Source organism: Salmo salar, chromosome ssa23 (assembly GCF_905237065.1).
Source record: "Salmo salar chromosome ssa23, Ssal_v3.1, whole genome shotgun sequence".
Classification (NCBI taxonomy): Eukaryota; Metazoa; Chordata; class Actinopteri; order Salmoniformes; family Salmonidae; genus Salmo; species Salmo salar.
Window position 1 is genome coordinate 49,800,211 of NC_059464.1, and position 13,102 is coordinate 49,813,312.

Sequence of the window (13,102 nt, forward strand, 5' to 3'; positions counted from 1 at the left end):
TCAACGCTGGTCTGGCCAATCAGAATCCACGCTTCAAGATTGTTTTGATCACGCGGACTGGGATATGTTCCCGGTAGCCTCTGAGGATAACACGGACGCGGTGACTGAGTTCATCAGGAAGTGTATAAGGGGATGTTGTTCCCACTGTGACTATTAAAACCGACCCAAACCAGAAACCGTGGATAGATGGCAGCATTCGCGAAACAAACAAAACAATAAAGAAATAACGAAATGTGAAGTCATCAACTAAACACAAACAATATCCCACAGACACAGGTGGTTGAAATGGCTGCCTAAATATGATCCCCAATCAGAGGCAACGATAAACAGCTGTCTCTAATTGGGAACCATATTAGCACCAACATAGAAATAGACATTCTAGATCACCCCCTAGTCACGCCCTGACCTACTACACCATAGAGAACCAAGGGCTCTCTATGGTCAGGGCGTGACATATATGTATATAAAAAAAATATATATATATATTGTATTTTGACCATTATTTTATCAGGGAATCATACTGAGACCAAGGTCTAAAAAGATAACAAATATTTCTAATCAAATTTATAAACAAAACGAAAAAAAACCACCTTGTTTTAAATAGGCTACAACTTTGGTTTTAGAAGCATCTTATTTTTTATTATAGTTTTATTCAGTCGGAGAAAAACTCCAAACCCGACCGCTTGGAGACGTCTGCATGGTCCTAAAGCACACTGTCGCCTCGTTTTGTATCACATTCCAATGATACATCTAAGGGTGCCAAACAAGCAATTTCAGAATTTGTAGGGGGGGCATGTCCCCCCCATCCCCAGGGAAAGTAGCGCCCCTGTTTACAGACACCATCATTTCTCCCTGTGGCCATATAATATTAAAATAATGCCACACTACAGATGGTTTTATGGCACACCCAAACTTTTCACAGTAGTTGGACAAAGATCCAATATAAAGAGAGAGAGAGAGAGAGAGAGAGAGAGAGAGAGAGGATGTCCACTAACTGTTATCCTGCTTCCCAATAGGCCTGTGTTTTATGAACCCAATCGGAACCATCCATCACATTCACACATCTCCATACGTGGCGTTGCATTCTCACCACGGACGTTGTCACCATTAAAACCAAGGGAAGGTGAATCATTCTAATAAGTTTAGTTGTAATAACATTTTACGAAAAACAAGCAATCTGTATTTTTTTTTTTTTACAACAACAACAACAATAAATACATGTAAAAGGTAATGACATCATAAAATCACCAGGATAAAAAAAAGACAGTTGAAACTTCATTATTGTAGGCCCAAGGGAGGGATTGGAACATAGGAAACGGGAAAACAAGCAGTTGTTACCACTTTGGATCATGTTTTTAGGACACACATCACATATTTCCACCCCTCTCATCTGAGCACAAGCTTTAGATAGACTATGATGTTATAGACGTAGATAGACTCTGATGTTATAGACGTTAGACTCTGATGTTATAGACGTTAGATAGACTCTGATGTTATAGACGTTAGACTCTGATGTTATAGACGTTAGACTCTGATGTTATAGACGTTAGACTCTGATGTTATAGACGTTAGATAGACTCTGATGTTATAGACGTTAGACTCTGATGTTATAGACGTTAGACTCTGATGTTATAGACGATAGACTCTGATGTTATAGACGTTAGATAGAATCTGATGTTATAGACGTTAGATAGAATCTGATGTTATAGACGTTAGACTCTGATGTTATAGACGATAGACTCTGATGTTATAGACGTTAGACTCTGATGTTATAGGCGATAGAATCTGATGTTATAGACGATAGAATCTGATGTTATAGACGTTAGATAGAATCTGATGTTATAGACGTTAGACTCTGATGTTATAGACGATAGACTCTGATGTTATAGACGTTAGACTCTGATGTTATAGACGATAGACTCTGATGTTATAGACGTTAGACTCTGATGTTATAGACGATAGAATCTGATGTTATAGACGATAGAATCTGATGTTATAGACGTTAGATAGACTCTGATGTTATAGACGTTAGACTCTGATGTTATAGACGTTAGACTCTGATGTTATAGACGATAGACTCTGATGTTATAGACGTTAGATAGAATCTGATGTTATAGACGTTAGACTCTGATGTTATAGACGTTAGACTCTGATGTTATAGACGTTAGATAGAATCTGATGTTATAGACGTTAGATAGAATCTGATGTTATAGACGTTAGACTCTGATGTTATAGACGATAGACTCTGATGTTATAGACGTTAGACTCTGATGTTATAGACGATAGAATCTGATGTTATAGACGATAGAATCTGATGTTATAGACGTTAGATAGAATCTGATGTTATAGACGTTAGACTCTGATGTTATAGACGATAGACTCTGATGTTATAGACGTTAGACTCTGATGTTATAGACGATAGACTCTGATGTTATAGACGTTAGACTCTGATGTTATAGACGATAGAATCTGATGTTATAGACGATAGAATCTGATGTTATAGACGTTAGATAGAATCTGATGTTATAGACGTTAGACTCTGATGTTATAGACGATAGACTCTGATGTTATAGACGTTAGACTCTGATGTTATAGACGATAGACTCTGATGTTATAGACGTTAGACTCTGATGTTATAGACGATAGACTCTGATGTTATAGACGTTAGATAGAATCTGATGTTATAGACGATAGACTCTGATGTTATAGACGATAGAATCTGATGTTATAGACGTTAGACTCTGATGTTATAGACGTTAGACTCTGATGTTATAGACGTTAGACTCTGATGTTATAGACGATAGACTCTGATGTTATAGACGTTAGACTCTGATGTTATAGACGTTAGACTCTGATGTTATAGACAGATAGACTCTGATGTTATAGACGTTAGACTCTGATGTTATAGACGATAGATAGACTCTGATGTTATAGACGATAGACTCTGATGTTATAGACGATAGACTCTGATGTTATAGACGTTAGATAGACTCTGATGTTATAGACGTTAGACTCTGATGTTATAGACGATAGAATCTGATGTTATAGACGTTAGACTCTGATGTTATAGACGTTAGATAGACTCTGATGTTATAGACGATAGACTCTGATGTTATAGACGTTAGACTCTGATGTTAGTGTAAGATGGCGCCAGAGAAGAAGTCAGCAGTTTTATGTGCCCCCAGCCGATTGTGTTTTTTTGTTCGTTTATTTGCGATGTTTGTAACTTTTTTTTATTTTTATTTTGTACAAAATGTTGCCGCTACCGTCTCTTATGACCGAAAATAACTTATAGACATCAGGACTGTGATTACTCAGCACGGACTAGCAGAATCCTTTTTTTCCTTTCATGACTCTGACGAGCTCCAACGCAAAGGATACACTGCTTCCTTGGGAACAGGCCCCGATCCCCGTGATCTACGTGAAGAGGAGGTGGAGAAAGAGGGGGCGAAGGTCGGGCTGCCTTCTGAGAATTCGTAGGCTATCGAATAAAAACCCCACTTCCTTCCATTCTGCTAGCAAACGTGCAATCCTTGGAGAATAAAATCGACGGGATACGCGGAAGATTAAACTACCAACGGGACATTTAAAAACTGTAACATCTTATGCTTCACGGAGTCGTGGCTGAACGACGATAATATCAACATACAGCTGGCTGGTTATATGATGTACCTGCAGGATAGCACTGCGGCGTCTGGTAAGACAATGGGCGGCGGACTATGTATTTATGTACATAACAGATGGTGCACGATATCTCAGGAAGTCTCGAGCTATTGCTTGCCTGAGGTAGAGTATTTTATAATAAGCTGTAGACCACTCTACTTACCGAGAGAGTTTTCATCTGTATTCTTTGTAGCTGTTTATATACCACCACAGTCAGAGACTGGCACTAAGACAGCATTGAATGAGCTGTATTCCGCCATAAGCAAACAAGAAAATGCTCACCCAGAGGCGACACTCCTAGTAGCCGGGGACGTTAATGCAGGGAAATTTAAATCAGATTTACCTAATTTCTATCAGCATGTTAAATGAGCAACCAGAGGAAAAATAACTCTGGACCACCTGTACTCCACACACAGAGATGCACACAAAGCTCTCCCTCGCCCTCCATTTGGCAAATCTGACCATAATTCTATCCTCCCGATTCCTGCTTACAAGCAAAAATTAAAGCAGGAAGCACCAGTGACTAGATCAATCAAAAAGTGGTCAGATGAAGCAGATGCTAAGCTACAGGACTGTTTTGCTAGCACAGACTGGAATATGTTCCGGGATTCCTCCAATGGCATTGAGGAGTACACCACATCAGTCATTGGCTTCATCAATAAGTGCATCGATGACATTATCCCTACAGTGACCGTACGTACATACCCCAACCAGAAGCCATGGATTACAGGCAACATCTGCACTGAGCTGCTAAAGGCTGCCGCTTTCAAAGAGTGGGACTCTAACCCGGAAGCTTATATTAAAAGAAATCCTGCTACGTATGCCCTCCGACAAACCATCAAACAGGCAAAGCATCAATACAGGACTAAGATCTAATCATACTACACCGGCTCTGACGCTCGTCGGATGTGGCAGGGCTTGCAAACCATTACAGACTACAAATGGAAGCACAGCAAAGAGCTGCCCAGTGACACGAGCCCAGCAGACGAGCTACATTTCTTCTATGCTCGCTTCGAGGCAAATAACACTGAAACATGCATGAGAGCACCAGCTGTTCCGGAAGACTGTGTGATCATGTTCTCCGCAGCCAATGTGAGTAAGTCCTTTAAACAGGTCAACATTCACAAGGCCACAGGGCCAGACGGATTACCAGGATGTGTACTGCGAGCATGCGCTGACCAACTGGCAAGTGTCTTCACTGACATTTTCAAACTCTCCCTGTCCGAGTCTGTAATACCAACATGTTTTAAGCAGACCACCATAGTGCCTGTGTCCAAGAACCTCCACATTGACTCTGTACCGGTACCCCCTGTATATAGTCTCCACATTGACTCGTTACCGGCACCCCCCTGTATATAGCCTCCACATTGACTCTGTACCGGTACCCCCTGTATATAGCCTCCACATTGACTCTGTACCGGTACCCCCCTGTATATAACCTTCACATTGACTCTGTACCGGTAGCCCCTGTATATAGCCTCCACATTGACTGTGAACCGGTACCCCCTGTATATAGCCTCCACATTGACTCTGTACCGGTACACCCTGTATATAGCCTCCACATTGACTCTGTACCGGTACCCCCTGTATATAGCCTCCACATTGACTCTGTACAGGGACCCCCTGTATATAGCCTCCACATTGACTCTGTACCGGTACCCCCTGTATAAAGCCTCCACATTGACTCCGTACCGGTACCCCGTGTTAGACTCACATTGACTCTATACCGGTACCCCCTGTATATAGCCTCCACATTGACTCTGTACCGGTACCCCCTGTATATAGTCTCCACATTGACTCTGTACCGTAATACCCTGTATATAGCCTCCACATTGACTCTGTACCGGTACCCCTGTATGTAGCCTCCACATTGACTCTGTACCGGTACCCCCTGTATATAACCTCCACATTGACTCTGTACCGGTACACCCTGTATATAGCCTCCACATTGACTGTGAACCGGTACCCCCTGTATATAGCCTCCACATTGACTCTGTACCGGTACCCCCTGTATATAGCCTCCACATTGACTCTGTACTGGTACCCCCTGTATATAGTCTCCACATTGACTCTGTACCGACACCCCCTGCATATAGCCTCCACATTGACTCTGTACCGGCACCCCCTGCATATAGCCTCCACATTGACTCTATACCGGTACCCCCTGTATATAGCCTCCACATTGACTCTATACCGGTACCCCCTGTATATAGCCTCCACATTGACTCTGTACCGGTACCCCCTGTATATAGCCTCCACATTGACTCTGTACCGGTACCCCCTGTATATAGCCTCCACATTGACTCTGTACCGGTACCCCCTGTATATAGCCTCCACATCGACTCTGTACCGGTACCCCCTGTATATAGCCTCCACATTGACTCTGTACCGGTACCCCCTGTATATAGCCTCCACATTGACTCTGTACCGGTACCCCCTGTATATAGCCTCCACATTGACTCTGTACCGGTACCCCCTGTATATAGCCTCCACATCGACTCTGTGCCGGTACCCCCTGTATATAGCCTCCACATCGACTCTGTACCGGTACCCCCTGTATATAGCCTCCACATCGACTCTGTACCGGTACCCCCTGTATATAGCCTCCACATCGACTCTGTACCGGTACCCCCTGTATATAGCCTCCACATTGACTCTGTACCGGTACCCCCTGTATATAGCCTCCACATTGACTCTGTACCGGTACCCCCTGTATATAGCCTCCACATTGACTCTGTACCGGTACCCCCTGTATATAGCCTCCACATTGACTCTGTACCGGTACCCCCCTGTATATAGCCTCCACATTGACTCTGTACCGGTACCCCCTGTATATAGCCTCCACATCGACTCTGTACCGGTACCCCCCTGTATATAGCCTCCACATTGACTCTGTACCGGTACCCCCTGTATGTAGCCTCCACATTGACTCTGTACCGGTACCCCCTGTATATAGCCTCCACATTGACTCTGTACCGGTACCCCCTGTATATAGCCTCCACATTGACTCTGTGCCGGTACCCCCTGTATATAGCCTCCACATCGACTCTGTACCGGTACCCCCTGTATATAGCCTCCACATCGACTCTGTACCGGTACCCCCCTGTATATAGCCTCCACATCGACTCTGTACCGGTACCCCCTGTATATAGCCTCCACATCGACTCTGTACCGGTACCCCCTGTATATAGCCTCCACATTGAGTCTGTACCGGTACCCCCTGTATATAGCCTCCACATTGACTCTGTACCGTAACACCCTGTATATAGCCTCCACATTGACTCTGTACCGGTACCCCCTGTATATAGCCTCCACATTGACTCTGTACCGTAACACCCTGTATATAGCCTCCACATTGACTCTGTACCGGTACACCCTGTATATAGCCTCCACATTGAGTCTGTACCGGTACCCCCTGTATATAGCCTCCACATTGACTCTGTACCGTAACACCCTGTATATAGCCTCCACATTGACTCTGTACCGGTACCCCCTGTATATAGCCTCCACATTGACTCTGTACCGGTACCCCCTGTATATAGCCTCCACATTGACTCTATACCGGTACCCCCTGTATATAGCCTCCACATTGACTCTATACCGGTACCCCCTGTATATAGCCTCCACATTGACTCTGTACCGGTACCCCCTGTAGATAGCCTCCACATTGACTCTGTACCGTTACCCCCTGTTTATAGCCTCCACATTGACTCTGTACCGGTACCCCCTGTATATAGCCTCCACATCGACTCTGTACCGGTACCCCCTGTATATAGCCTCCACATTGACTCTGTACCGGTACCCCCTGTATATAGCCTCCACATTGACTCTGTACCGGTACCCCCTGTATATAGCCTCCACATTGACTCTGTACCGGTACCCCCTGTATATAGCCTCCACATTGACTCTGTGCCGGTACCCCCTGTATATAGCCTCCACATCGACTCTGTACCGGTACCCCCTGTATATAGCCTCCACATCGACTCTGTACCGGTACCCCCTGTATATAGCCTCCACATCGACTCTGTACCGGTACCCCCTGTATATAGCCTCCACATCGACTCTGTACCGGTACCCCCTGTATATAGCCTCCACATTGAGTCTGTACCGGTACCCCCTGTATATAGCCTCCACATTGACTCTGTACCGTAACACCCTGTATATAGCCTCCACATTGACTCTGTACCGGTACCCCCTGTATATAGCCTCCACATTGACTCTGTACCGTAACACCCTGTATATAGCCTCCACATTGACTCTGTACCGGTACACCCTGTATATAGCCTCCACATTGAGTCTGTACCGGTACCCCCTGTATATAGCCTCCACATTGACTCTGTACCGGTACCCCCTGTATATAGCCTCCACATTGACTCTGTACCGGTACCCCCTGTATATAGCCTCCACATTGACTCTGTACCGGTACCCCCTGTATATAGCCTCCACATTGACTCTGTACCGGTACCCCCTGTATATAGCCTCCACATTGACTCTGTACCGGTACCCCCTGTATATAGCCTCCACATTGACTCTGTACCGGTACCCCCTGTATATAGCCTCCACATTGACTCTGTACCGGTACCCCCTGTATATAGCCTCCACATTGACTCTGTACCGGTACCCCCTTTATATAGCCTCCACATTGACTCTGTACCGGTACCCCCTGTATATAGCCTCCACATTGACTCTGTACCGGTACCCCCTGTATATAGCCTCCACATTGACGCTGTACCGGTACCCCCTGTATATAGCCTCCACATTGACTCTGTACCGGTGCCCCCTGTATATAGCCTCCACATTGACTCTGTACCGGTACCCCCTTTATATAGCCTCCACATTGACTCTGTACCGGTACCCCCTGTATATAGCCTCCACATTGACTCTGTACCGGTACCCCCTGTATATAGTCTCTTTATTGTTATTTTACTGCTGCTCTTTAATTTCTTGTAACTTTTATTTCTTATTCTTATCTGTATTTTTTTAATGTTCAGGACAGACATTCGGAACGCCTAGCCAATATCCAATGGAACAGCGTGGCATGAAATACAAAATCTCAAAAATCCAATAATTTCTATTTCTCAAAACATACGACTATGTTACACCATTTTAAAGATACACTTCTCCTTAATCCAACCACATTGTCCGATTTCAAAAAGGCTTTACAGCGAAAGCAAAACATTAGATTATGTTAGGAGAGTACATAGCCCAAAATAATCACACAGCCATTTTCCAAGCAAGCATATATGTCACAGAAACCCTTGACGATCTTCATCAGATGACACTCCTAGGACATTATGTTACACAATACATGTATGTTTTGTTCGATCAAGTTCATATTTATATCAAAAACAGCATTTGATATTGGCGAGTGATGTTCAGAAAATGTATTCTCACCAAAAACTTCCAGAGAATTTACAAAAATACTCATCATAAATGTTGACAAAATACTTAACAATTATTTTAAGAATTATAGATACAGAACTCCTTTATGCAACCGCTGTGTCAGATTTTAAAATAGCTTTTCGGCGAAAGCACATTTTTCAATATTCTGAGTACATAGCTCGCAATCAAAGCAACCTATACAGACACCCGCCAAGTTCTGGGGTCACCTAAACTCAGAATAAGTATTAGAAATATGCTCTTAACTTTGCTGATCTTTGTCAGAATGCACTCCCAGGACTGCTACTTCCACAAGAAATGTTGTTTTGTTCGAAATAATCCATAGTTATGTCCAAATACCTCCGTTTTGTTCGTGCGTTCAGTTCACTATTCGAGACACAAAAAGTCAAAATATTCCATTACCGTACTTAGAACGCTGTTTAAAATCAATCTTTATGGTATTTTCAGCATTTCACTGTGAGGTCTACTACACCTGTTGTATTCAGCATTTCACTGTGAGGTCTACTACACCTGTTGTATTCAGCATTTCACTGTGAGGTCTACACCTGTTGGATTCAGCATTTCACTGTATGGTCTACACCTGTTGTATTCAGCATTTCACTGTGAGGTCTACTACACCTGTTGTATTCAGCATTTGACTGTGAGGTCTACTACACCTGTTGTATTCAGCATTTCACTGTGAGGTCTACTACACCTGTTGTATTCAGCATTTCACTGTGAGGTCTACTACACCTGTTGTATTCAGCATTTCACTGTGAGGTCTACTACACCTGTTGTATTCAGCATTTCACTGTGAGGTCTACTACACCTGTTGTATTCAGCATTTCACTGTGAGGTCTACTACACCTGTTGTATTCAGCATTTCACTGTGAGGTCTACTACACCTGTTGTATTCAGCATTTCACTGTGAGGTCTACTACACCTGTTGTATTCAGCATTTCACTGTGAGGTCTACTACACCTGTTGTATTCAGCATTTCACTGTGAGGTCTACTACACCTGTTGTATTCAGCATTTCACTGTGAGGTCTACTACACCTGTTGTATTCAGCATTTCACTGTGAGGTCTACTACACCTGTTGTATTCAGCATTTCACTGTGAGGTCTACTACACCTGTTGTATTCAGCATTTCACTGTGAGGTCTACTACACCTGTTGTATTCAGCATTTCACTGTGAGGTCTACTACACCTGTTGTATTCAGCATTTCACTGTGAGGTCTACTACACCTGTTGTATTCAGCATTTCACTGTAAGGTCTACTACACCTGTTGTATTCAGCATTTCACTGTAAGGTCTACTACACCTGTTGTATTCAGCATTTCACTGTGAGGTCTACTACACCTGTTGTATTCAGCATTTCACTGTGAGGTCTACTACACCTGTTGTATTCAGTATTTCACTGTGAGGTCTACTACACCTGTTGTATTCAGCATTTCACTGTGAGGTCTACTACACCTGTTGTATTCAGCATTTCACTGTGAGGTCTACTACACCTGTTGTATTCAGCATTTCACTGTGAGGTCTACTACACCTGTTGTATTTAGCATTTCACTGTGAGGTCTACTACACCTGTTGTATTTAGCATTTCACTGTGAGGTCTACTACACCTGTTGTATTCAGCATTTCACTGTAAGGTCTACTACACCTGTTGTATTCAGCATTTCACTGTAAGGTCTACTACACCTGTTGTATTCAGCATTTCACTGTAAGGTCTACTACACCTGTTGTATTCAGCATTTCACTGTAAGGTCTACTACACCTGTTGTATTCAGCATTTCACTGTGAGGTCTACTACACCTGTTGTATTCAGCATTTCACTGTGAGGTCTACTACACCTGTTGTATTCAGCATTTCACTGTGAGGTCTACTACACCTGTTGTATTCAGCATTTCACTGTGAGGTCTACTACACCTGTTGTATTCAGCATTTCACTGTGAGGTCTACTACACCTGTTGTATTCAGCATTTCACTGTAAGGTCTACAACACCTGTTGTATTCAGCATTTCACTGTGAGGTCTACTACACCTGTTGTATTCAGCATTTCACTGTGAGGTCTACTACACCTGTTGTATTCAGCATTTCACTGTGAGGTCTACTACACCTGTTGTATTCAGCATTTCACTGTAAGGTCTACTACACCTGTTGTATTCAGCATTTCACTGTGAGGTCTACTACACCTGTTGTATTCAGCATTTCACTGTGAGGTCTACTACACCTGTTGTATTCAGCATTTCACTGTAAGGTCTACTACACCTGTTGTATTCAGCATTTCACTGTGAGGTCTACTACACCTGTTGTATTCAGCATTTCACTGTGAGGTCTACTACACCTGTTGTATTCAGCATTTCACTGTAAGGTCTACTACACCTGTTGTATTCAGCATTTCACTGTAAGGTCTACTACACATGTTGTATTCAGCATTTCACTGTGAGGTCTACTACACCTGTTGTATTCAGCATTTCACTGTGAGGTCTACTACACCTGTTCTATTCAACATTTCACTGTGAGGTCTACTACACCTGTTGTATTCAGCATTTCACTGTGAGGTCTACTACACCTGTTGTATTCAGCATTTCACTGTGAGGTCTACTACACCTGTTGTATTCAGCATTTCACTGTGAGGTCTACTACACCTGTTGTATTCAGCATTTCACTGTGAGGTCTACTACACCTGTTGTATTCAGCATTTCACTGTGAGGTCTACTACACCTGTTGTATTCAGCATTTCACTGTAAGGTCTACTACACATGTTGTATTCAGCATTTCACTGTGAGGTCTACTACACCTGTTGTATTCAGCATTTCACTGTGAGGTCTACTACACCTGTTGTATTCAGCATTTCACTGTGAGGTCTACTACACCTGTTGTATTCAGCACATGTGACTAATACAATTGATTTGATTGGATGTTTAAGCCATGACAGTTAAGTGCGCCGATTTTAATGAATCCCTGTGTGTGTGTGTGTGTGTGTGTGTGTGTGTGTGTGTGTGTGTGTGTGTGTGTGTGTGTGTGTGTGTGTGTGTGTGTGTGTGTGTTAGCTCTCTGCTCTGAGGAGTGTACCCATGGGAGATGTGTGTCCCCTGATACGTGTCAGTGTGAACCAGGCTGGGGAGGACTGGACTGCTCTAGCGGTGAGTACACACACACACACACACACACACACACACACACACACACACACACACACGCACACACACAATCACACAATCACACACACAATTTGTTCACTATTTGAAGTAATTCAGTCCCATACTGTATGGTATTATTACCACTATACTGTATTACTTACAAACCATGGCCATGTGAAACAGACAGGTAAGTCACAATGAAATATACGTCCCAAATGGAACTCTGTTCCCTACTTAGTGCCCTAACCCTGTTCCCTACTTAGTGTCCTAACCCTGTTCCCTACTTAGTGACCTAACCCTGTTCCCTACTTAGTGACCTAACCCTGTTCCCTACTTAGTGCCCTAAACCTGCTCCCTACTTAGTGCCCTAACCCTGTTCCCTACTTAGTGTCCTAACCCTGTTCCCTACTTAGTGCCCTAACCCTGTTCCCTACTTAGTGCCCTAAACCTGCTCCCTACTTAGTGTCCTAAACCTGCTCCCTACTTAGTGTCCTAACCTTGTTCCCTACTTAGTGCCCTAAACCTGCTCCCTACTTAGTGTCCTAAGCCTGTTCCCTACTTAGTGCCCTAACCCTGTTCCCTACTTAGTGTCCTAACCTTGTTCCCTACTTAGTGCCCTAAACCAGCTCCCTACTTAGTGTCCTAAGCCTGTTCCCTACTTAGTGCCCTAACCCTGTTCCCTACTTAGTGCCCTAAACCTGTTCCCTACTTAGTGCCCTAACCCTGTTCCCTACTTAGTGCCCTAAACCTGCTCTTTACTTAGTGTCCTAAGCCTGTTCCCTACTTAGTGCCCTAACCCTGTTCCCTACTTAGTGTCCTAACCCTGTTCCCTACTTAGTGCCCTAAACCTGTTCCCTACTTAGTGCCCTAAACCTGTTCCCTATGGGCCCTAGACAAAAGCAGTGCATTATA

General features: G+C 43.6%; 1 protein-coding gene across 1 annotated transcript in view; it reads left to right on the forward strand.

The window, feature by feature from the left end:
- megf11 (multiple EGF-like-domains 11) overlaps nucleotides 1–13,102 on the forward strand; it is a 324,903-nt gene that overhangs the window by 34,409 nt on the left and 277,392 nt on the right. The window contains exon 2 of the mRNA XM_045706373.1: nucleotides 12,101–12,193. Coding sequence (XP_045562329.1) covers nucleotides 12,101–12,193 — 93 coding nt within the window. The remainder of the gene's footprint in view (nucleotides 1–12,100; nucleotides 12,194–13,102) is intronic.